This window comes from Pseudopipra pipra, chromosome W, assembly GCF_036250125.1.
Source record: "Pseudopipra pipra isolate bDixPip1 chromosome W, bDixPip1.hap1, whole genome shotgun sequence".
NCBI classification, from domain to species: domain Eukaryota; kingdom Metazoa; phylum Chordata; class Aves; order Passeriformes; family Pipridae; genus Pseudopipra; species Pseudopipra pipra.
This window is the reverse complement of record NC_087580.1, coordinates 20954878-20980402: the sequence shown is the minus strand read 5'-3', so window position 1 is coordinate 20980402 and position 25525 is coordinate 20954878. Positions and strand designations below refer to the sequence as shown.

The following is a 25525-nucleotide window of genomic DNA, read 5'->3' as shown; positions in this document are numbered from 1 at the left end:
CAGATACGATCTTGGCGAGGAATTGGAAACGGACTCATCAAAAAAGCGAGTTCTGGAGGCATTGGAGGCATTTAAGAACTGGGCTGCATGGAAGGAAATAACGATGGCCTTATATGCTCACTACAGGGGAGCAAATCCAGCCGCAGCAATGGGCCCTGCTTCCCCTGTCCCTCCTACAGCCCCTGCTGTAAGGGGGGTACTTTTGAATTAGATGATCAATGGAGCATAGAGGCGTGAGAACGGGATCATATTAGGATGTGAAACCAGCCAGAGTATGGTACAATGTAACTTCATGGCACAAGCGAATTGGAAGGTCCATTGTGCTTTAGCAAGTCAGCTTGATATTCCCTATTATCAGAGCTGAGTTCTTCCTTGGTTCTGCTACATATTGCAAGATAGATACATCTACCCTTGAAACACAGTGGTAGAGGTCATCCATAGGGGTGAGAAAGATGATGATGGGAGGAAGATTATGTGGGCAGGGGTCGCTGGCCCCTTGCCCTACAAGTGGGGCAGGCACAGACTGTTGCCATGAGGTGGTGATCAGGCGGGGTTTGGCTGCCATTCAGGCATCACCTTATACTGTGCCCTGGCCCTACATGGTGTAATGTGGAACTGATAAAATGGGGTGTCAGAGCTGCTGAGCTGAGCGATCCTCATCCTGCCACCGAGACTGTGTCGCTCCGCGGGGACGCCCGCTAAGCACGGGCACCGACCAGCTGCTGCCGATCCTGACAGCCCTGGCCTGTCTGTGTGGGTAAGCACAGGTTATTGATAGGAAGCAACTGAGAGAACAAACTTTTTAGTATCCTTTTAGTGTTCCTTTAATTCCCCTTTTATGTTTATGGTATTTTTCCTTTAGTTTCCCTCTTTACTAACCAGTATTGTGTTATCCATAATACTGTGTTAAGGTCCTTTTTTTGTATCCCTTTTCACTAGTTAATACTGTATTAAATGCTGTTTGTAGTATTTGTTTTAATGCCACCCGATAAGGTAGTTATTTTGTATCCTTTTTTAGTTTTTAATTCCTCTCTTGCTCAGTTTATTACTATTATTATTATTCTTCTCACTGTAATAAAAGATATTTTGTGTGTTTGAGTATTTCTGGCACTTGTCTTTATTCCGGACATGTATCCAAATGAACTGCTACACTTTCACCTGCTGTTTCGACCCTCGCCGGTCACTACAGGACTTTTTGCATGTGGGTAAAGCCTTCAAGCCTGTGCAATGGATTTTTTAGGTGAGATGCAGTCTGCGCGGAACTGAACCCACCCTTTAATCCTGAGGTTCATCTGCCAGGGCCGAGCGAGCTTGGACGGTGGCAGCGAGGTCCTCAGGACGTAGGTTTGATTAGAGTGACCTTCTCTTGGATGGATGGCCTTACAGGGCTAAACGAGCTCCATCTGCCCGGGTTTGGGATTAGAGTTGTCCTTCTCCTAGGATGACTGCCAGAAGGCTAACGAGCTCATCCTGCCCACGGATGTATTGTACCTGCCCCTGCTGTTGTGACCTGTCTGGCATGGGCGATCCTACCGAAGGCTGTACCATCGCCAGCATAGCTCGTAACCACACAGGGGCACACAGGCTATGTTCCTGTTAGAAGGGTTTGGGAAGTCTTTCATTTCCTACTTTACTATCACCTATTTATATACAAACATAAGAAGATCCCCAGGAACAACCCTTTGTCCTGCCCACCCTATCAGGATGTAACAGAGCAAAGCAAATATATCCAGAACATGCCAAACCTGGGCAGTAGCCACAGGTGAGCCAAAAACAAGCAGACAAACAAAGTGACCAACCGTTCTGGCCTCCGTACTAATGCAAGGCTGGGGTGCCTTTCAAGGCCCCAGCTGGGCTGGGACCCCCATGACTCTAAAGGAATGCCACTATCCCCCCGACCATATCCTTTCTCCACTGAGTTACCACGTATCTCCAGGGGCACTGCTCACCTGTGACACTTCCTGCAGGAGTACCCCGCTCTCTCTTGTGCCAATCAGAGGACCTCATGGCCCACACTATACCCCTCCCCTCTCTTCCCCCATCCCCATTGCCCTGTACCCCCCTTCCAATCCCCTTAGCCCCCCTCCCCCTTCCCTTCCCCCCTAAACCTGGACCGTAAAAGCCTCTGTGGGCTCCAAAGCTCCTCTCTCCTGGTCCATGGGTGTGCAGCAAGTGCCGGCAGGCTCCCCCACTCTCTCTCCCCTCTCCTGCTGTGACCATGGCTGGGTCCTGAACCGCGTATAGGGGGGGCTCCCGAGGGACTCCCAACCGACAGAGAAACCCACCACACACACACAGCCAGCCATAAACACAATTAAGATGTTGACTCATGTGCTATTTAATTATCTGAAAGATTGGGCAGCTCCCTGAAGCTCAAAGCATGAAACCAGTCAATTGAGAGGCACTGAATGAGCACAGAGCAACTGGAGGAGGAAATCAGGGAGCAACAGGAAGGACACACATCGAGCAAGTCTGCTGAAGAGATGTCCTTAGACATGGCCATTTTAACAGGAAACGTGGAAACACCTGAAGAGAGAAGGAGATGAAGTTATAGACGGAATAGTGGTAATACAGGTAGAGGGGCAGATCAGCATTTCTTCTCCTGCCATCAGTACACGTCCAGAAAATTCTTCTTCTGTCATGGTGGGAAAACTTTGCCATTTCTTAAAAGTACTCAAATGACCCAGTAATGAAAATGTGCTTAAATATTATTTAAACGTATTTAAATAATATAAAATAATATAAAAGTATTAAAGCTGTGCCTCTTTACAGACAGACATCACTTGTCTGGCCATGACCAACAGCACCACAGGCTGTGCTGGATTATGGGGTGTCTCCAGTGGCACAAAGGAATCAAGGGGCCATTGTGACACTGCAGGGCCTCATGGAACCACAGGATCCCTGGGACACTGCATGATGAAAAAGGGAATAGAATACAGAGGTAGAAAATGTCATGGTTTCAGGAGTTTTAGTATTTTAGGCTGTTTTTCCATTGTTTTGGAGGGACTGTCTCTTTAAGAAGGAATGCCTGCCCCAAGCTGGGGCTGGGCAGGGAGGGGAAGAAAGAAGGAAAATGCCAGGCATCAAAAGGAACTTTTTCTCCTCCCTGGACCCCGGGGCTGGTGCCTGGAGAGTCCCCACGGCGCCGTCCTGCCCCAGGGCCCTGCTGCTGCCGCCCCGAGCGCTGAGCTCGCTCAGCACCACGGCCGGGGAGAGCCCCAGAGTGACCCTGAGCCCAGGAACGTGCTTCTGCTTGTGCCCCATTTCCCAGAGTTTCTTTGGCTTGCTGGGGCAGAGGGGGGTGGTTATCAGGCAGGACCCTCCACCATTTTTCCCTTTTGTTCCAGGAGTGCCAGGGGGGTGAAGAATTCCCCTCTTTGTGGGTCAGCTGTTCCCTGTATATCTTTGTGGTTGCTGCTATTTCCTTGTCAGTAAACTCTTAGTTTTAAGAGTTTTATCTCTCTGTATTGGTAAGAAATAAAAAGGGAGGGATTAATTTCATTGGAGTTTCCACCCCAATTTTTGTCTTTAAGCAAAGACAGCCCCTCAGTTGCATGAGGTTGTGCAGAGTCACAAATGCCCAACCGTTCCATAAGGTTCCACAGTGTCCCGGGATTCCTTAGCTTCCCCAAGGCCCTAGACTGTCACAATGGTCATTTGATTCCATGAGGTCCTGCAGTGTCACAATGGCCCCCTGAATCCATGAGATTCTGCAGAATCCCAGGTTTCCATTGGTTCCATGAGGCCCTGCAAGATCACGGTGGTCCCTTGATTCCATGAAGTTCCACAGTGTACAAGGTTTCTTTTGGCTTCGTAAGGCCCTGAAGAGGCACAATGGATCCTTGATTCCATGAGGTTGCACTGTTTCCCAGAGTTCTTTGGCACCAAAAGGCCCTGCAGTGTGACAATGGCCCACTGATTCCATCATTTTCCCCAGTGTCACAATTAACCCTTCATTCCATGAGGTTCTGCAATGTCCCATTGGTTCCCTTTTGTGGCGTTAGGGGTACTTTATATGATAAAGAAGGATGCACGCTCTTCTGAGATGGTGAAAAAAGAGATTTATTTCAAATTCGGCGCTTCCCTTTATATCCTGATATCACGTGACCTTCTTAACCAATAGAGTTATCCATTTAGACGCATGCTCTCTTGGGCTTCTCTGCCCCAGTACATCCCCCGTACCTTGGACACGCCTCCTACAACCTTTGGTTCCAGGAGGCCCCAGTGTATTCCAATGGCCCCTGGATTCCAGGAGATTCCACAGTGTCCTGGGGTTCCCTTGTCTCCCTGACTTTTGGCAGTGACCTGGGTCCCTTTGTTCCCAGGAGGTTCCTTTGTTTCCATCAGGCCCTGACACGTCCCAGACTCCCTTTGGTTCCATGAGGTGCTGCAGGGTCACAATGTCCCCTTGATTCCATCAGGTTCCACCATGTCCCAGGGTTCCTTTGGTTCCAGGGGGTTCCACAGTGCCAAAACTCCCTGCTTCTTATCCTTGTAAAAATTTGTGGGCCCATTCTCTCCCTGCCTGGGATGGAGCCCCATTGTGTTTGTGCAGGAATGGATCCATGGCCATCCTGCCACTGCCCCAATTGAATGCTGCACAAACGTCACTGCAGGCCCGACCCTGGATGCAGGAACAGTCTGGGAACTCCAGGCCTGCTGACATTCAGCAGAGCCAGTCGGGGGCCCAAAGAGCACAAGTGATTGACTGCAACCCCTGCAGGTCTCTGGCATTGCTGGGGACAAATGCAGGAACTGCCAGGAGCTCTGCAGAGCCCTGACAGTGCCACTGCAATCCCAAGCTGCATTGCCCGGGGCAACCCTCAGCACAGCCAAGGCCACAACCCTTCCTGAAAGGTGTCCCTTCTGGGCAGGGCCAGGGGGACAAACCCCTCCATCTGTCCCTGCACATGTTGTGTCCAATTCTCATCCCCCACTTAGGGACAAAGTCAGGCTACATTGGGTGTTTAGCTTTGCATTTGCTTCACTCTTTTGTGCTTCCAACACACACACCCCCCAGTGTGGGCAGAGTCTGGCCCCCCAAAGAACACAAGACCTGACTATTTGTGACTCCCGCTGCAGTGGCTGCAACTTGGGCCACAATCTGTGCCAGGAGCAGAGAGGTCCCTCCCCACAGAAACTTCTTGGCAATGAAGTTCTTAAGAAAAGGGGACAGGCTGTGGGGATCACTTGCAGGGCACAGCCAGGGACGTGTCTTGACCAGCCTCCTGTTTAACATCACCAGCTTTTTCAGCCTCTTTTCTCTCTGTTTTCTCATGCTTCTTCTTCCAGTGACCGCTGTGATCCCATCCTTCCCATTCCTTTCGTTCTTTCCTAGACATCCCATGACAAGTCTTCCTCAGTCCCCAAATGTGCTTTCTTGTTGCCCATCATAAGTCTCAGAGTCCACGCATGAAAACCCCACCCACATTTGTGAGGTCATCCTGGGAGGTTCTGCCATTGAACCACTTTGGTGAAGGCTTCACACAGATATTTTGGAAGTGTCTTTGAATTATGTTTTTACCTTTTGGGTTTAGAAGGGTTTCTCCAAAAACATGGCAATTCATGTCCTCAACATGGCAATTCTTTGGAGAAGGAGTTTGGGACTGAAAGAATCCCAAAAAATATTTGGCTTGGAAGGGAGCTAAAAGGTCATCTGGTCCAGGTCCCTGGACGTGGGCAGTGACATTTTTTACTAATTCACTAACTCACTTTCCCTGACCTTGGATGAATGCAGGGATGGGGCATTCACTTCTCTGGAAACCTGTTCCAGTTCTTGCCGCCCTCATTGTTAAATATTTCTCCCCATTACAAATATAAAACTCTTCTCTTTCAGTTCAAAGCCATTGCCCTGTGTTCTGCCACTACAGGCCTTGGTAAAACGTGTCCCTGTGATTTCCTTAGACTATGAGCACCATGAGTTCATCTGCAAACACATTGGAGAGTACCCAGGGATCTCCCAAGAAAAGATTTGGAGGCCTCAAGCCCATGACCACTCTGCAGGGACTAAGGAGCTCTGGGCTCCATGGTGTGGAGACTGAGGACAGTGCAGGAATAGCCAGAGAGGGCTTGAAGGGTGGTTTCAGAGATGAAGGATCCTTTTGTCATAGCAGGAATCAGAAGGAGAAATAAAGAAATAATGCCAAGTGAGGCTGGAGATGTCCAGGCTGGAAACAAAGAGAAAGGAGTGTCACTCTGAGGGCAATGGTGTGATGCAACACATCACCCAGGAGGAGTCTGGGTCAGCCCAAGGCTTTGTGTGTGCAGGAAGAGCAGGGAGGACGCAGAGATGTCAGTGCAGGAAGGTGCCAGCCAGGTGGGGCAGCCGGGGGGATGACGACAGCCTGCAGGGAAAGGGGCAGGGCATGGACACCGTAGGACAGCCTGGGCTGGAGAGGAGACAGGGAGGGGGAGAAGCTGAAAGGCCCTGCCAGAGCCACCTTCTGCAGGCCTTTGGCCATGGCTGCTGTCTGTGCCCCTGATGCCAGGAGGAGGGGAGTGCCCCTTGCAGCCCTGGGGCCTCATGGCCTCCTTGTCCCTGCTCAGCAGCCTGGCAGGTGCCACCCCATGGTCCTGCCCTTGGCATTGCACATCCCACATCCCAGTGCCCCAGGAAGAGCCCTGAGGAATGAGGCAGGGACAGGATCTGCCTTCCCAGGGGCTGGGGGTCAGAGCTTGGCCCTTTGGATTAAGGAAAGAAGTCAAGGTTTCTTCAGCATCAGAGCCACCTTTCCCTTGCTTGTCCATCCTTGGCATCACTGTCTGCAGATTTCTGCTCTAACTGGAACCTGGGGACAAGTTCTCAGTTGTGTCCCTCAGTGAGACTCATTAGCACTACAAGAAACTTCAGTGTTTTAATCTCATTTTGACTTGTTGAAAAGTTGTTTGAACTTCCTCTCAGGGACTGAGTCTCATGTAAACAACATCAAACTCCCCTGAGGGTCATGTAATGCCTGGGGCTGTTGCTGTGCTGCTGAGCTGGGCCGGGCTCCTGGCACACAGGGAGCTCCTGGCAAGCAAGAAGAGCTTCAAAGAGACAGCTCTGCCCAGGAGCAGCTCCTCTGCACAGCCCAGCAGGGCTGAGGGCACTGCCTGCAGCACCCAGGGCACAAAAGCAAGGCAGAGAGAGGTTACACACAGCCTGGGCTGGGAAGGAAGTCGAGAGGAAGATCCACTGCAGGAGGAATCTTTCCAGGCTTCCTCACGGTGAGTCAGCATGAAGGGCAATGTGTCTGCAGTTGGTGCAAAGATCTCCTAAGGCTGGCACATCCCACTCCCTGCTGCACCATCCCAGCAGGGTTCCCTTCTCCCAGGGATGGCTGCAGGGTTGTGAAGCCGGGCTGTGCCACCCAGGCTGCCCCAAGCTGTCCTGCAGAGCAGGGTCCTGCAGCCCAGGGCTGTGCCGGGGCAGGAGCTCTGCCACTGCCAGGGGCAGCTCTCAGCCGGGCTGGGGAGCTCCCTCAGGGCTGGGCAGAGGCTGGGGGTGGAAAGAGCAAAGCCTGGCAGGGCAGGGCAGGTTTATTCTGCTATCCAGTGAGAGTTTCATGGGTCAGGGCTGCTCACAGAACCAGAGCACCTCAGGATATTTTCCAGGGGATACTTCAAGGGGAAGGTCCAATAAGGGATTTCTCTCAAGCTCTCAAGCCACATGCCTGGTGGTTTGAGTTGCAGAGGGAACTGTGAGGAGCTGCCCAGGGCTGAGAACAACTTCCTGGCACTGTTGGTGTCTGGGAGGTGGCACAGCTGGCTCAGGGTGACACTGCCCTGAGTGCCCAGTGGGCTCTGCCCTGGCCTCTCCCAGCTGGACCCTCTCTGTGCAGTTCCTTAGTTCTCAGCTTGCCTGTGGTCTTGAGGTTGTTCCCTCCTTCTCTCAGTCAGGTTCACTGGGCAGGGGAGTTCAAGCTACACAGTCCAACACTGGTCCTGGGATTCCCCTATGGCAGGAGTGTCCCTGGGAATGAGACATTCCACTTGTCCTCTGCCCTGTGGGCTGTGGGCAGTGAAGTCTGTGAGCCTGGGTCAGGAGCTCTTTTTCCCTCAATCAGACCCCGTCATTAGGACACTTGGCTCTTTTCTGAGGTGTCCTTCCAAGCTGGGAGCTGCCCTGGAGAATGCAAATCATCCTCCCAGCACAGCTGTGTTCTCTGAAAGCCCCAGTGGAGAGGGACAGAGATGCTGTGCCCATGCCAGGAGATGCTGTTGGGTTGGGGAGATGAGCCACAGGTGTCCTTGGCTCCAAGTGGGGTGTTGAGCCCTTGAGACAGGCTGAGACCTTGAGTAGTGTGGGATGGATCCCTCTGCTCTCAACAGTGTCTGGTGGCTTTTCAGACCAAACTGGGAGTGTGATCAATCTCCATCTCAGGAAGGAGCAAAGCCAGGGCAGTTTGGAACAAGAGAGAGGGACAGACCAGCTCCCCTCACTCTGCACAAAGCCCCAGACAATCCTCCTGCCTGGCAGGACCTGCTCAGTTCTCCCTGAGTGCATCAGAAGTGCTGAGGGGTTCTGACATCCAGGAACAGTCCTTATGAGAGACGAGGGGAGTCTGAAAAGAAAAAGCAAACAAGTAAACACACCAAACCTGTGACACTGCCTTCTGCTGTCCTGGTTTTTCTCAGAAATTGGGAGTGCAGATGCTGACAAGCCCTTTTGCAGTGGGAGCAGTTTCATCTGATACATCTGAACACCAGGACGGGCCCCTGTCCCCACCATGCCCATGACCCCACCAGTGCAGAGCAGATCTGAGCCCTCACAGCCAGTGGGCAGAGGGTCTGCTCCTCATGGAAGATGTGGTGAGCCCCAAGCAGGGCTCCAGCCATGGAGCTGACGGAGAGATTTCTAGAAAAGGAAAACCAATGGAGCAGTGAGAGGGGTGTTGGAAAGTGGCTTTGGCTTTTCTCAAAATGTTCTGCCCTAACTTGTCACTGTTATTTCCTACTTGAATAGAGCCCCACATCCAGAGGCAGAAAATGCCCAACAGCAGCTCCCTCACCCAGTTCCTCCTGGCATTGGCAGACAGGCGGGAGCTGCAGCTCCTGCACTTCTGGCTCTTCCTGGGCATCTCCCTGGCTGCCCTCCTGGCCAACGGCCTCATCCTCAGCGCCGTAGCCTGCGACCACCACCTGCACACCCCCATGGGCTTCTTCCTGCTCAACCTCTCCCTCACAGACCTGGGCTGCATCTGCACCACTGTCCCCAAAGCCATGCACAATTCCCTCCATAACACCACAACCATCTCCTACATGGGATGTGCTGCACAGGTCTATTTCTTTTTCTTCTTCATCACAGCAGAGTTTTCCCTCCTCACCATCATGTGCTACGACCGCTACGTTGCCATCTGCAAACCCCTGCACTACGGGACCCTCCTGGGCAGCAGAGCTTGTGCCCACATGGCAGCAGCTGCCTGGGCTGCTGGGTTTCTCAATTCTCTGCTGCACACAGCCAATACATTTTCCCTGCCCCTGTGCCAGGGCAATGCCCTGGGCCAGTTCTTCTGTGAACTCCCACACATCCTCAAGCTCTCCTGCTCACACTCCAGCATCAGGGAAATTTGGCTTGTTGTGGTTAGTTGCTGTTTAGCATTTGGTTGTTTTGTTTTCATTGTTTTCTCCTATGGGCAGATTTTTAGGGTTGTGTTGAGAATCCCCTCTGAGCAGGGACGGCACAAAGCCTTTTCCACGTGCCTCCCTCACCTGGCCGTGGTCTCCCTGTTCCTCAGCACTGCCATATTTGCCTACCTGAAGCCCCCCTCCATCTCCTCCCCATCCCTGGATCTGGCCCTGTCAGTTCTGTACTTGGTGGTTCCTCCAACACTGAACCCCCTCATCTACAGCCTGAGGAACCAGGAAATCAAGGACGCCCTCAGGAAACTCATAACTGGGTGTTTTTCAGAAGCAATAAACTCTCCTTCTTCTGCATGTTATGAACATCATTAAAGGCCAATCCTGGTATGGACTTCATTACAGGCCCACCATATTTTCTCTATTTTTTGCTCCTGGGAGGGGTGTTGTTTTTGTAAGAATTTTTTAACACTTAAAATATCCTTTTTTATATATATAAAGATATATATATATATATAAATATGCATATATATTTTTATCTATAAAATCACCATTTTCAATTCAGTGTTTGCCTTTCTAGCCTGGCCCAGAGGCTGTACAAATTGTACCCACTGTGTGCTTAAACCAAATAAAGAACTCTGCATTGGCTTGTTTGCCTGACATCTTTCCTCTCTGACTTCTCTGCAGCTGCAGGGTCGGGGCCTCTGTGCAGAGCTGGGCCAGAAAAGAGTCCCAGCAGAGCAGCACTGCCAGGGAGCAGCAGCCCTTCTCCTGCCTGGCCTCCTCTCCCTTCCCTTCCACACTGTCCTGCAGAGCCCTGTGTTGTTGGAGGCCTCAGTGCTCTGGCAGTCGGTGCCAGTCCTGCTGCAGGACTGTCCAGGGACTGCAGGCAGGGACAGCCACGGGCACTGCTGGCACAGAGCTGACCTCTGCAGCAGCACTGCCATCCTGCAGGGGCATCTCCTCAGGCCAGGGCCTCAAAGCTTCCATCTGCTTTCCACTTTGCTCTCCAGGATGTGCCCAACACAACGCCCTGCAGAGGAAAACAGCAGTGACCAGCACAAGGGGGGGAGTGCTCAGGGTGGGGGCACCCAGCAGTGCCCTGGCACAGCCAGCGCCGCTCCCAGCACTGGCCTCTCACCCCAGGCCATTGGGCTTGTTCTTCCCTCCAAGGAGGGACATCAAATGACCAGCTCAGGAGTCCATGTTTGCACTGCATGGACAAGACATGCCCCTGTGTCACGGCTTGGGGCTGGGGGGGTGGAAGGCTCAGACAAAGTTGATGGCAGAAGCCGTCTCGTTGAGCTACGAGGGGCAGAAAGGACCCCCTTGCTTTCCAAATTCTTTCTCAGAGAGGAGCCTGGGGGTGGCTGGATCTAGTCTCAGGCTCAGAGTTTGGTTTAAACTGAAGGAATTATAGAGGTGTGATTCAATCACTTTGTCCTGCAGGGTTTAGTGATAGCAAATCAGAAATCTTTCTATAAAATGAATTATTTATTATGACAAATGAACAGACAATTGATCAGACAAATGAACAGACAAAAGAACTTAAAGAGAATTATTTACGGCACAGTATAAAAGCCAAAACCTCCTAGTAGTATAGTATAAGATAGGACAGTGGAGTCTATCAAAGTCATTCTATTAAAGGAATTGGATCAGAGCCAGCAAAAAGAAACAATCCTGAAGCAGAGATTGAGGTAACTCACCCCACAACGACAGGGGGTAGTTCTCTCTCTTTCACTTAACCCCTGGGCAGTGACCATGAAGAGCTGTCCCTGCTTCATGGCAGAAGCTCCACACACTTCAAGGAAGTGTGGGGAAGAATCTGCCACAGGAAAGTTGGACGGGGCATTTATAGTTATCAAGGGTTTGACTGCTGGAACTATTTGCGGGCCAGGGAGCAGCTTCTCTGTCAAATCCTGCGTCAAAAAGCAGGATATGAGTTTGAAGTTCCATGAAGCATTTTGGGTTTAGCATAATTCAACATTAAAAACAGCACCTTGACACCAGCAGTAACTCACCACAGAGAGCTTGAATTGTTTGCATTCTCTGACCATTGTTTAGGTATTCTTAGAGCAGAGCATCCTGCCAGAAATGGCCCCTTGATTCTGTGAGAAATAGAAACCCAATCGGGCAATTTCCAATCAGAATTTTATTATATGATAAAAGCAAATTCAGCGCTGGGTGATCAGGGAAGGGGTCCAACAACTCCCAACGCCTGTCACACCCAAAGAAGACAGTTGTTCTACATTTATTTACAGCTACTTCATGAATATTCATTATACATAAGCATAAACATTACACATTGTTAAGTCAGACATTCAACAGATGTTTTTCTTAACAAGAATGTTATCTATAAGCATCCATAATATATTGTCAAATCAGACATTCAGCAGATGTTTGCTTGCTATCTATACAAAGTTATAAATTTTAAGAAAGGTGCTATTATCTATCTAACTAAACAAAATTGTCTCACTATAAATCCTACACAAGGTAAAAGGGAGGTAACTTGTTTTATCTCTTTATAGGGGCCCAATTAAGTTTTACGACTTGTTTTTCTTTTCTCTCCAGGTCATATTGACCTTACACTGTTTCCTCTTAATAAGCTCAAATTATTTTCTCAGTTTATCACAATTCCATGAGGTTGCAAAAACTCTCAGGGTTCCTTTAGTTCCATGGGGCCCTGCAGTGTCACAGTGGCACAAGGATTCCTTGAGGTTCCAGAGTGTCTCTTGGATCCTTTGGTTCCATGAGGCCCTGCAGTGTCACAATGGCTCCTTGACTCCACCATGTTCCAAAATATCCCAGGGTTCCCTTGGCTCCAAGAGGCTCCCCAGTGTCCCACCTTGATTCCAGGAGGCCCTGCAGTGTCCCAATGGCCACTCGGTTCCAGGAGCTCCTGTTGTGGTTGAGCTCAATTTCCCCATCCCCTGCTGTGCTCAGATGCCGTGAGAACTGCAGAGAAGCGAGCTGAGAACACGGCGGGCCCTGGTCCTCTTTGGTGCCCGGGGCTGCCCCGAGAGGGAGTCCCCGGCCCTGCCCCCGGAGCCGCCGCGCCGTCCCCTGAGCGCCGCTGAGGCGGCAGCGCTGGAGCGGGGCCGTGTCTGCCCGGAGCCGCCGCTGCCACGAGGCTGCCGCCGCTGCCGCTTTTGGCCTGCGCTGCCCCGCAGCCGCCCGGGACCGGCTTCCCAACACTGCCGGCGCCTGCGAGCGGAGCCGGCGCTCCTGCAGCGCCTCGGAGTCGCTGCTCCGCCGCCACAGCGGCTGCCGCCGGCGTCTGTGCCCGGAGCCGCCGCTCCCACGGGGCTGCCGCACTCACCGCCGGGGTTGCCGCTCGCGCAGCCGCCGCTCTGCCCCGGCTGCACCGGGACCCGGCACCGCCTCGGGCCTGCGCTGCCGCCTCAGCGGCCACAGGGACACAGGGATGGGGGACCTTTGCTCTGCCACTGATGGGGCCTGGCTTTGTTCTGCTGGGGTCTGGGCTTTAGGAAAGCTGCTGTTCATTTTCATGCTCCACCGGAACACCTCCTGAATTCCAAAGGTTTCCTAATCCAGGGGGAGGGGTTTCTATGGCATTGGAGGTCCTGCCCCTCGAGCGGTTTATTTGTGTCAATAAATCATCCAGCTGACTGGCATGGGTGGGCTTGTGATCAGTTAATGCTTTGGGGAATGCTCTATTCTGGTTGAATGTTGCCCTTTAAACTTTTACCAAGCTCCCTTATTTTCTGAAGTTTCCTTGTAAAAATGTGTTATTTCACCACCTGAGAGGTGTGCAGTGTCCTCTCCGTTGTGGTCTCTTTCAAAGGACTAAAAGAACTGAAGGCCTTTTTCAAATATCTGGAGGGCAGAAATTTTTGGTGCCTTTTATATTTTTCAAAGTAAAAACCCTTGCATGAGCTTGTAGCTCAAACCTGGGTCTTACAGTCCAGACTGGACCATGGGTGTGGGGAAGTGTCCCTGGACTGGACCAGGTGCTCCTGGATGATACAGGTGGGAACAACCAGAGTGTAACAGTTTGGGAACACAGGATAATCAGTCATCCCATGAAAGCCTTGGAACATTCCCTGCCTGAATTGTAACACAAATGGAGCAGTTTGGATACAATTCCCAAATATTTTGGAAACTCCAGTCCTTCCTAACACCAGGATGGAAATTCAGCAGATAACTAAAGCCAGTCCCCTTGTGAGCCCACACCCAGCGGGGCTGAGGGAGGCCCTGGCAGCTCCCCAGCACCTCCCTCTCAGTGGGACACCTCTGGCAGCCTCTCCCAGCTCGGGAACCCTCCAGTTTGCAACACTCCAAAGAGCGGCGCTGATGCCCAGGACAATTCTGATCCCCCTCCACAAACACTCCTCCAGCTGGGACCCTTGTCTGGTGGGAAACACAAAGGGATTGGTGGGAGTGTTTCCCTGACAACAGGAGAATTTGGGAGAGGGACCTTTCCACCCCCAGCTCTTGATGTGTGCACACATCTCTGCCTGGGTGTGGGGGTGAATTGACTGTGGGGTGAATGTTGTTGTGAATCTCTAATTCAGTCACTGTTAAAATTGTAGTAAATGCTATTGAACGACTTGATAATTGTTCAATTGGTCAATGATGAAGTGCTACTAATGTCTTTTGCCCCCCTGTCTTTGGATCCAAATCCTTTGCACCCTGATTCTCTTGCATCCCAAGGCATTGTGTAAATAATTCCCTTTCATCAAAAAAATATATATTTTTTGTGACTTCCACTTTAACATCTTTTTCCTTAGCTAAACTACAAAACAACTCTAATTAGCTGTAGAAGACTTTAAGACTTGAAGACAGTCAAAGGAAGGGAAATAATTTGTTTTTCAATGTTTAAAATAATTTGTTTTTCAGTATTTTAATGGGTCCCACAGCGTATTTGGAGCTGCATCAGCTGTCAGTCCAACATGGGCCATGTCAGAACTGGTGAGGTTGGGGGGTGAGGAGCAAGGTTGATCATCCAGGCTCAGTGTGGATCTCCTGAGGAGACACTCAGCATCAAGATCACTTGGAGAACACCTCTATCACCTCTCCTCTGAACTAGAAAATATCCATCATTGAATTAAAACAAAAGAAGTACAAATTTTGAAGACTTGTTTTGAAATTGCCTTGAAGACAATTAAAGGAAGACAAAGAGATCCTGAGGGATTTCTGGATTTTAATGAGCCCCACGGTGTGTTTGCAGCCCAGCCCATGATCCTGAGGTACTGAGAGAAGATTGAAGCAGCTGATCAAGAAGTCAGAAGCCAAACTGCAAGTGCCTTGAAGCATTGCTGGGCCCCACTGAGGGCAGGCACTGCCAAAGCCTCCCCAGGGACTCCTTGGAGCAGCTCCTTGGAGGCCAGGAGTGCAGGCAGACCAAGGCTCTGGGCAGGCCCCTGCAATGCTGAGCAAAGCCTGCCTTGGTTTTGTGGAGCACAAAGGCCAAGGCCTGAGCCCCAGGCCCTGGCCCAGCAGATCCTGTCCCTCCCGGCTGGCTCAGGGCTCTTTGGGGGGCACTGGGATGGGAGGGGGAGGAACAACAAAGGCCCAAAACTGGGCAACCCCTGCCAGGCTGCTGAGGGAGGGGCGAGGCAGAACCCAAGTGCAGAACCTGCCAGGAAAGTTGCTTGTGGTGGCCTGAGTGGCAGAGGCAGCTGCCAGAGGCAAGGGGACAAAGGCCTGGGTGCCTTTGGGCCTTGCAGCCCTGCCAGAGCCCTTGGCCATCTCTCCTGCAGGCTGTCCTGCCCTGGCCCTGCTGCTGCTCTGGCCTTGCAGGCTGCACACACCCCTCCTGCTTTCCCACCCCCTCCCAGCAGCATTTCTAGACCCTCCCTGATGGCTCTACACCACCTCTGGCTGTTGCCATGTGCACTTGGCCTTCTTACCTTGGATCCTGAGCCCCTGTGCCACAGGACATCCCTGCCAGAGCCCAGGCCCTTCTCCTGGGGGTCACTGCAGAGCTGAGCAGATCCAGGTCACCTCCCGTTCATCTGCCAACCCCCTGGGCCTGCTCTGGGCCCTGCAGGTCCTTGCCCTGCTCCCAAGGGCTGTGGGGGTGCTGAATGGTCAGGGCTTGGGGTTTAGAGCTCAGGGTGGGGATTTGGCAGAACTCTGGGAGATTTGTTGTTCTGCTGGCAGTGTCTGGTTCATGATTTAGGACAGAGTTTTGGGCTGGGTTAGGGTTAAAGCTTGGCTTTTCATACTGGTAATACTGGTTTGGGAATGGGGTGGGCATTAGAGTATAAATAAGTTTGGAGTTCTGGGTTTGGGCTTTGCCTTCGAGGTCTGGTTGAGGTTGGGATTAGAGCAGTGGATTCCTCTCAGTGAGAGGAGCAGCGATTTTAGGTAGTGTTGGGACTTGAGGTTACAAGTTCCCAGGGCCTGTCCCTGCCTGTGCTCCAAGGGCTTCCACCCCCCAGGACTGTGCTCAGAGAGCACTCAGGCCTTACAGCGAGAAAGGGGCTCAGGAGGACAGTGTGGAAGTGGCAAGAGGGCAGCTCTGCAAAGACCAAGCACTGCTGCTCCCTGGCAGTGCTGCTGGGCTGGGATTATTGTCCCCTTCCCCTTTGCAAATACACCCTGTCCTGCAGTGTGCTGTCCTTTAGGAACATCTGAGAAGAAGGGTCTTGGACAAAGAAGGCACTGCAGGGTCCTTTATTTTGTTTAAATACTTAGAGAGAACAATTCATCATTTATACATCTCTGGGTAAAATTCAATGGGTAGACACTAAATTAGAAGGCGGATGCATAATAAAATTTTATTGCAGAGAACATTATAGCAAGAAGTAGCCGATGACCTGCAATAAAAACCTGAGCTGGAAGGTTGGGCCATTAAGGAGTCCCCTTCTGAATGCTACACACCAGAAACTGACACTTTATTGCTCCTGAAAAGCATCCAGTCATCATTTTTCTTATGGAATCCTTGAGCTCCTGGTTCCTGAGGCTGTAGATGAAGGGGTTCACTGCTTGAGGCACCACAGAATACAGAACAGACAGGGCCAGATCCAGGGATGGGGAGGAGATGGAGGGGGGCTTCAGGTAGGCAAATGTGCCAGTGCTGACAAACAGGGAGACCACGGCCAGGTGAGGGAGGCACGTGGAAAAGGCTTTGTGCCGTCCCTTCTCAGAGGGGATCCTCAGCACAGCCCTGAAGATCTGCCCATAGGAGAAAACAATGAAAATGAAACAACCAAACACTAAACAGGCAGTAACCCCAATGAGCCCAATTTCCCTGAGGTAGCCTGAGTGTGAGCAGGAGAGCTTGAGGATGGGGGGAATTTCACAGAAGAACTGGCCCAGGGCATTGCCCTGGCACAGGGGCAGGGAAAATGTATTGGCTGTGTGCAGCAGAGCATTGAGAAAGCCAGTGGCCCAGGCAGCTGCTGCCATGTGGGCACAAGCTCTGCTGCCCAGGAGGGTCCCGTAGTGCAGGGGTTTGCAGATGGCAACGTAGCGGTCGTAGCACATGATGGTGAGGAGGGAAAAGTCTGCAAACATGAAGAACAGAAAGAAAAAACCCTGTGCAGCACATCCCTTGTAGGAGATGGTTGTGGTGCCCCAGAGGGAATTGTGCATGGCTTTGGGGACAGTGGTGCAGATGCAGCCCAGGTCTGTGAGGGAGAGGTTGAGCAGGAAGAAGCCCATGGGGGTGTGCAGGTGGTGGTCGCAGGCTACGGCGCTGAGGATGAGGCCGTTGGCCAGGAGGGCAGCCAGGGAGATGCCCAGGAAGAGCCAGAAGTGCAGGAGCTGCAGCTCCCGCCTGTCTGCCAATGCCAGGAGGAGGAACTGGGTGAGGGAGCTGCTGTTGGGCATTTTCTGCCTCTGGGTATTTGTTTCCAACACAGGAGAAGAAGACAGTAAGAGGCCAGTTAGCATGGACTTATCTAAACAAAGTCAAAGCCGTGTCCCACAGACACTCCCCATGTCACACACAGACAGCCTTTTGATGTGCTCGGAGATCTTCCTTCAGCTCCAGTGCTGGGTCCCTACTCAACAGCATTTTCACTGTCATAGCATCACTGTGCTATAGGGGTTTCACATCACAAGGAGATGTTATGGGACAGGTTTCCATCCTGGAGCGGAATTCACAGCTTGGAAGGAAACCTCAGGGAGACAGCCAAGTGTCCTTATGATGGCATTTGATTTAAGGGGACTCAGCTCCTTCCCCAGCACCACAGGCTGTACTGGTAGGGGTCATATTCCGTTTGCAGGTGCAAAAAGGACAGCTCAGACTCGTCCTGATGGGTCCAGCAGAGGTGATGCTGGTGCTGTCCACAGGCAGAGCAGTAGCTGAAAGCACATTAGGAAGCTCAGACAGACCGAGCACTCACAGTTCAGATGTCTCAGGGACTTGTCAAAATTAATACTTTCTTAATGATTTCTTCTTCCCATTCCTCAAGAGTAGGAAACTGGAAACAGTCTCAGGAAATTTCTTTAACCTTATAAAAATCTTTGTCTTGGAAATATTCTGGGAAGGAGCTGAAACTCTGAGCATGTCCTCCTCCTCTACACTCCAGATGCTCTCAGAGTTGCACTTACAGAATCTGTAGTTGGTGGGCAGTGCCAGTTTTACCAGATGACTCCAAAACCTGCAGTCCCATTGCCCTGCATGAACAGACTTCCTGTGCAACGGTCTGTTAAAAATTCTCCCCCAGTGAGGTCGCAACATCTTTCTACGTCTGACAGCCTTTAACTTCTCTCTGCCTCACTCCCCTGCCCTGGGTGCTGCAGGCAGTGCCCTCAGCCCTGCTGGGCTGTGCAGAGGAGCTGCTCACCAGCAGAGCTGTCTCTCTGCAGTGCTGCCCGCTTGCCAGGAGCTCCCTGTGTGCCAGGAGCCCGGCCCAGCTCAGCAGCACAGCAACAGCCCCAGGCATTTCATGACCCTTGGGGGGTTTGATGTTGTTTACATGAGACTCAGTCCCTGAGAGGAAGTTCAAACAACTTTTCAACAAGTCAAAGTGAGATTGAAACACTCAAGTTTCTTGTAGTGCTACTAAGTCTCACTGAGGGACACAACTGAGAACATGTCCCCAGGTTCCAGTTAGAGCAGAAATCTGCAGACAGTGATGCCAAGGATGAACAAGCAAGGGAAAGGTGGCTCTGATGCTGAAGAAACCTTGTTTCCTTATTCCAGCAGGCCAATCCCTGACCCCCAGCCCCTGGGAAGGCAGATCCTGTCCCTGCCTCATTCCTCAGGGCTCTTCCTGGGGCACTGGGATGTGGGATGTGCAATGCCAAGGGCAGGACCATGGGGTGGCACTTGACAGGCTGCTGAGCAGCTGCCAGCTCCCTTGTCCCACAGAGTCCTTGGAAATGGAGGGATTAAGGACACAGGACAGGCGGTGGGGACCAGTTGCAGGCCATGGTCAGGGATTTGGGGTGGTTGTGAGCCCAGGGCAGGACCCGGCACTTGGCCTTGTTGAACCTCCCCCAAGTGGCCTGGGCCCATGGATCCAGCCTGTCCAGATCCCTCTGCGGAGCCTTCCTGCCCTCCAGCACATCAACACTCCCCCCAGCTTGGTGTGCCCTGGGAACTGCCTGAGGCTGCACTCGATGCCCTTGTGCAGATCCTTGAGAAAGAGATTGAAGTGCCCTGAGCCCAGTGCTGAGCCCTGGGAACACCCCTGGATGGAACTCCATTGCCCACCACTCCTTGGGCCTGGCCATCCACACAGATGTTTGCCCAGTGAACAGATGCTGCAGAAGGTGTTTGATAAAGGTCCTGTAAGCCCAGAATATTGGAATGAGAGCAGATTTAGCTCTGTACAACAGACCATTTAATTAATTTTCTCTCTTTTCCTCCCTCTGTGGACGGAGGAAGGACTCACACAATCTGTGATTTACTGTGTGCAAAGGGCAAATATGGACAGAATCCAGGGCAAGGAGTGTTTGGAGGATCTTGGGATCTGTGCTTGACACAGAAGGGGTTTGCCATTGGTCTAAGACTATCTACTGTGCAAAGTGGACTTCAGTGCAGGCCATGTGGACTTAATATACAGCAGGGGAAGGATTTCTGGGTTTTTATTGAGCTGTGCCTTCCTCTGCTTTTGTTTGCTGGCAATAAATGAACATCCCTCTGTGTCTCGGGCAGCTCTTTCTCCAAGCCAAGCAGGTGGGAGTTGGTGCCAAGGAGCTGAAACCTGCAGGTCCAGCCTTGAGTGGAGGAAGCTCAGATTTGCCCAAGGTTGCTTTGAGTGCCAGGGGTTTGATGAGGGAATGGTGGGGTGGGGATAGGGATAAAGTCTGATGGATTCTCAGACATAGAGGGTGTTGATTTTCTTATCTATTCAGACAATTAAGAATTGCCCAGGATCAATATTGACTGGGGATTGCTGATATTAATGTTTAAGCAGGAAAAAAAGTAAACGGGACATAAAAAAGGAAAGGTTTTCTCATTGTTTCTTTAATACAATATATTCACTTGGAATGCGCTTCTGAGATCTGTCTAATTAACCAAAAAGGAAATGAAGACTTAAAAGTAAATTATTCCCAGGGGTTTGTCTGGTTAAGATGCCATCACTGAAAAGAGAGTGTGGAGGAATGAGCAGACAAGGAGACCATCCCTGGGGCTGGGGAAGCAGGAACTCAGAGTCACTGATTCCAGGTGGCAAATGGACTGGGGGATGTTTCTGGGAGAGCCCCTAAAGGGTGTGCTGGTTTCAGGGGGAGTACAGTTAAATTTCTTCCCCGTGGCTGGTGCAGGGCTTTGTTTTGGCTTTGTGCTGAACACAGGGTTGATAATCACAGAATGACAGAATAGGCTGAGCTGGAAGGGACCCACAAGGATCATCCAGCCCAACCCTTAGCCCTGCACAGGACCATCCCCAAGAGTCACACCATGAGCCTGAGAGGATCATCCAAACACTTCCTGAGCTCTGTCAGCCTTGGTGCTGTGCCCACTGCCCTGGGGAGCCTGGTCAGTGCCCAACCACCCTCTGGGGGAAGAATCTTTGTCTAAGACCCAACCTGACCCTGCCATGACACAACTCCAGGCCATTCCCTCAGTCCTGTCCCTGGTCCCCCCCGAGCAGAGCTCAGGGCCTGCCCCTCCTCTGCCCCTCCCCAGGAAGTTGGACCTGCAGTGAGGTCTCCCCTCAGTCTCCTCTTCTCCAGCTGAACACACCAAGTGCCCTCAGTGTCCTCACATGCCTTCCCCCCAAGGCCCTTCCCCATCTTCCTTGCCCTCCTTTGGACACTCTCTAATGGCTCAATCTCTCCCTTCCATTGTGTCCCCCCAAACTGCCCCAATGGTGCAGGTGAGGCCGCCCCAGGGCAGAGCAGAGCGGGACAATCCCCTCCCTGACCCGGCCGACCATGCTGGGCCTGATGCCCCCAGGACAGGTTTGGCCCTCCTGGCTGCCAGGGCACTGCTGACTCAGGGCCAACTGGTCACCCACCAGCACCCCCAGGGCCCTTTCCCGGCCCTGCTTTCCAGCCTCTCCTTCCCAGTCTGTCCGTCCATGCGGGGTTGCCCCATCCCAGGGCAGAATCCGGCACTTCCCCCTGGTGAAGTTCTCAGGGCTCCTAAAGAGCCGGGAGGTCACGGGATGTCCCAGGGCTCCTTGGGGACCTCTCAGGGGTCGTCCTGAGGAATCTCCTGGAATCAAGGGTCTGTTGGGACATTACATGGCATATGGATCAAGGGGCTATTGTGACACTGTGGAAACCCATGGAATGAAGGGACCACTATTACACTGCTGAATTCCATGGAATCAAAGGGCCATTGTGACACTGCAGGGCCTTATGAAGCTGAAGAGACCATTGTGACACTGTCAAACCTGGCAGAGTGAAGGACCCATTGAGACAATGCAGGTTCTCAATGAACCGAAGGTAACATGGAAAGCACAGAAAGTCGAGGCATCAATGGGTCATTGTGACACTGTGGAAATTCAGGGAATAAAGGGGCCATTGTGACACTGCAGGGCCTCATGGAACCTTGTCTGTTGGGAAACACAAAGGGATTTGTGGGAGTGTTTCCCTGACAACAATGATAATTCTTTTCAGAGGGACCTTTCCACACCCAGCTATTGCTGTGTCCACACATCTCTGCCTGAGTGTGGGTGTGAATTGACTGTGGTGGGAATGTTGTTATTGTGAATCTATAATTCAGCACTGTGGAAATTTTAGCAAATGCTATTGAATAACTTGATAACTGTTAAACAGGTCAGTAATTAAATGCTACTAATGTCTTTTGCCCCCTTATCTTTGCATCCAAATAATTTACACCCTGTCTTCCATCCCAAGGCTCTGTGTAAATCATTCCCTCTCATCAAAAAAATATATTTTTTTCGTGACGTTCACTTTAAAATCTTCCTCCTCAGCTAAACTACAAAACAACTCTAATTAGTTGTTGATGTCTTGAAGACATGAAGACAATTAAATTAAGTGAAAGAAAGTGTTTTTCTGTGTTTTAATGAGCCCCACGGTGTGTTTAGAGATGAGTCCACCATCCTCATGTACTGAGAGAAGACTAAAGCAGCTGCTGAAGAAGTCAGAAGCCAAACTGCAAGTGCCTTGAAGCATTGCTGGGCCCCACTGAGGGCAGGCACTGCCAAAGCCTCCCCAGGGACTCCTTGGAGCAGCTCCTTGGAGGCCAGGAGTGCAGGCAGACCAAGGCTCTGGGCAGGCCCCTGCAATGCTGAGCAAAGCCTGCCTTGGTTTTGTGGAGCACAAAGGCCAAGGCCTGAGCCCCAGGCCCTGGCCCAGCAGATCCTGTCCCTCCCGGCTGGCTCAGGGCTCTTTGGGGGGCACTGGGATGGGAGGGGGAGGAACAACAAAGGCCCAAAACTGGGCAACCCCTGCCAGGCTGCTGAGGGAGGGGCGAGGCAGAACCCAAGGGCAGAACCTGCCAGGAAAGTGGCTTGTGGTGGCCTGAGTGGCAGAGGCAGCTGCCAGAGGCAAGGGGACAAAGGCCTGGGTGCCTTTGGGCCTTGCAGCCCTGCCAGAGCCCTTGGCCATCTCTCCTGCAGGCTGTCCTGCCCTGGCCCTGCTGCTGCTCTGGCCTTGCAGGCTGCACACACCCCTCCTGCTTTCCCACCCCCTCCCAGCAGCATTTCTAGACCCTCCCTGATGGCTCTGCACCAGCTCTGGCTGTTGCCATGTGCACTTGGCCTTCTTACCTTGGGTCCTGAGCCCCTGTGCCACAGGACATCCCTGCCAGAGCCCAGGCCCTTCTCCTGGGGGTCACTGCAGAGCTGAGCAGATCCAGGTCACCTCCCATTCCTCTGCCAACCCCCTGGGCCTGCTCTGGGCCCTCCAGGTCCTTGCCCTGCTCCCAAGGGCTGTGGGGGTGCTTCATGGTCAGGGCTTGGGGTTTAGAGCTCAGGGTGGGGATTAGGCAGAACTTTGGGAGGTTTGTTGTTCTGCTGGCAGTGTCTGGTTCCTGATTAGGGGAAGAGCTTTTTGGGCTGAGTTAGGATTAAAGTTTGGCTTTTCATACTGGTAATACAGGTTTGGGATTGGGGTGGGCACTAGAGGACAAATAATAGTGTGGAGTTCTGGGTTTGGGCTTTTTCTGGCTTGGAATTAGAGCAGTGGATTCCTTTCAATGGGAGGGGCTGCCCTTTTGGGTGGTGTTGGGGCTTGAGGTTACAAAGTGCATAAAGGTCCATCAGGAATGTTTGCACAGTTCAGTGTTTCAGCACCCTCAGCATTCCCTGAACCTGGTTTTACCTCATCAAAATCTTTCTTCTCTGTTGGTCAAGCCCCTCTTTTCTTCCCCAAATATTCAATCCTTTTTGTCCCAGTTCCTCCTAATCTCCCCCAAACTTTTATCTGGGTGGGCTCAGCTCTGTGATGACACTGTGCAACCTCATGGAATCAAGGGGCCATTTTGACACTGCAGGGCCTCATGGAAACAAAACAATAGCATCTGTGCTATTCACCTGGGACTTCTTGTAGTCAGCTGCATATTTAATGGAAGGGATTTTGCTGCCTTAGATCTATTTGAAATGTCTACCTGAGAATGAGATGAGTGATGCTCTAGCCCTTTTCTGTCTAAATGCACCTACACTGTTAACTCTGTTTTTTCTGGTACCTCATGCATATAAATAATTGTTATTTGTCATTTCTCCTGCTTTAGTGAAAGCATTAAATCGGTTGTCTCAGACACTGGGTGTTCTGTAGAGTTTCTTTGCTATTCTCTCAGGCAGAAGTATTCTCACAGCAGTTTGTACTGTGTTCAAGTTTAGGGAAGGCTGAGAGAGGAGGAGAGAGGGATGGAAGGGGATTAAATTAATTATGCAAATAGAAATATATGTTAAACATTTCCTGGGGATAACTACAATTTATTCAGTTCAAAACTGAATGCACATTCATTAAGTCCAAAACTATGAGCACACATGCACTGCCCTCAGAAGATCCCACAGCATCCTGAAGATGCTGGAAGGGAGCCCAGCTCTGCTTCACAAGTTCCCAGGGCCTGTCCCTGCCTGTGCTCCAAGGGCTTCCACCCCCCAGGACTGTGCTCAGAGAGCACTCAGGCCTTACCCCGAGAAAGGGGCTCAGGAGGACAGTGTGGAAGTGGCAAGAGAGCAGCTCTGCAAATACCCAGCACTGCTGCTCCGTGGCAGTGCTGCTGGGCTGGGATTATTGTCCCCTTCCCGTTTGCAAAGACACCCTGTCCTGCAGTGTGCTGTCCTTTAGGAACATCTGAGAAGAAGGGTCTTGGACAAAGAAGGCACTGCAGGGTCCTTTATTTTGTTTAAATACTCAGTGAGCACAATTCATAATTTATACATCTCTGGGTCAAATTCAATGGGTAGACACTAAATTAGAAGGCAGATGAATAATAAAATTTAATTGCAGAGAAAGTTATTGCAAGAAGAACCCAATGACCTCCACAAAAAACCTGAGCAGGAAGGCTGGGCCATTAAGGAGTTCTCAATGCTACACACCACAAAACAGGCACTTTATTGCTCCTGAAAAGCATCCAGTAATCCTTTTTCTCAGTGCGTCCTTGAGCTCCTGGTTCCTCAGGCTGTAGATGAGGGGGTTCAGTGCTGGAGGCACCACCGAGTACAGAACTGTGAGGGCCAGATCCAGGGATGGGGAGGACATGGAGGGGGGCTTCAGGTGGGATAACATGACAGTACTGACAAAGAGGGAGACCACGGCCAGGTGAGGGAGGCACGTGGAAAAGGCTTTGTGCTGTCCCTGCTGAGAGGGGATCCTCAGCACAGCCCTGAAGATCTGCACATAGGAGAAAACAATGAAAATGAAACAACCGAACACTAAACAGCCACTAACCAGAATGAGCCCAATTTCCCTGATGTATCCTGAGTGTGAGCAGGAGAGCTTGAGGATGGGGGGAATTTCACAGAAGAACTGGCCCAGGGCATTGCCCTGGCACAGGGGCAGGGAAAATGTATTGGCTGTGTGCAGCAGAGCAGTGAGAAAGCCAGTGGCCCAGGCAGCTGCTGCCATGTGGGCACAAGCTCTGCTGCCCAGGAGGGTCCCGTAGTGCAGGGGTTTGCAGATGGCAACGTAGCGGTCGTAGCACATGATGGTGAGGAGGAAATACTCTGATGATATGAAGAACAGAAAGAAAAAGAGCTGTGCAGCACATCCCATGTAGGAGATGGTTGTGGTGTTATGGAGGGAATTGTGCATGGCTTTGGGGACAGTGGTGCAGATGCAGCCCAGGTCTGTGAGGGAGAGGTTGAGCAGGAAGAAGCCCATGGGGGTGTGCAGGTGGTGGTCGCAGGCTACGGCGCTGAGGATGAGGCCGTTGGCCAGGAGGGCAGCCAGGGAGATGCCCAGGAAGAGCCAGAAGTGCAGGAGCTGCAGCTCCCGCCTGTCTGCCAATGCCAGGAGGAGGAACTGGGCCATGGAGCTGCTGTTGGACATTTACTCCTTCCTCAGAGTATTTTGATCTGTTGAGGAGGAAAAGTCACTGCTGAGTTAGACCAGGCTTCTGCAGCCAAACATTACCCGTCTCAGCCACCCCACTCTCAGGCTCTCTCTCCTCTCTCAGACCTCC

General features: G+C 51.7%; 3 protein-coding genes across 3 annotated transcripts; 1 reads left to right on the top strand and 2 right to left on the bottom strand.

Moving 5' to 3' along the window:
- The first annotated feature begins 8967 nt into the window (after nt 1-8967).
- Nucleotides 8968-9933, top strand: LOC135406338 (olfactory receptor 14J1-like). The gene has a single exon (XM_064640747.1). The coding sequence runs from the start codon at nt 8968-8970 to the stop codon at nt 9931-9933; it is 966 nt and encodes a 321-aa protein (XP_064496817.1).
- A 6444-nt stretch (nt 9934-16377) lies between these two features.
- On the bottom strand, nt 16378-17013 carry LOC135406337 (olfactory receptor 14J1-like). The gene has a single exon (XM_064640746.1). It carries the CDS (start codon nt 17011-17013, stop codon nt 16378-16380), a length of 636 nt encoding a protein of 211 aa, XP_064496816.1.
- A 7419-nt stretch (nt 17014-24432) lies between these two features.
- LOC135406335 (olfactory receptor 14A16-like) lies at nt 24433-25263 on the bottom strand (the record flags this gene model as incomplete). Its single annotated transcript, XM_064640745.1, has 1 exon — nt 24433-25263. A coding segment is annotated over one exon (831 nt), but the record flags the coding sequence as incomplete, so codon positions are not given.
- Between the last annotated feature and the right edge of the window lie 262 nt (nt 25264-25525).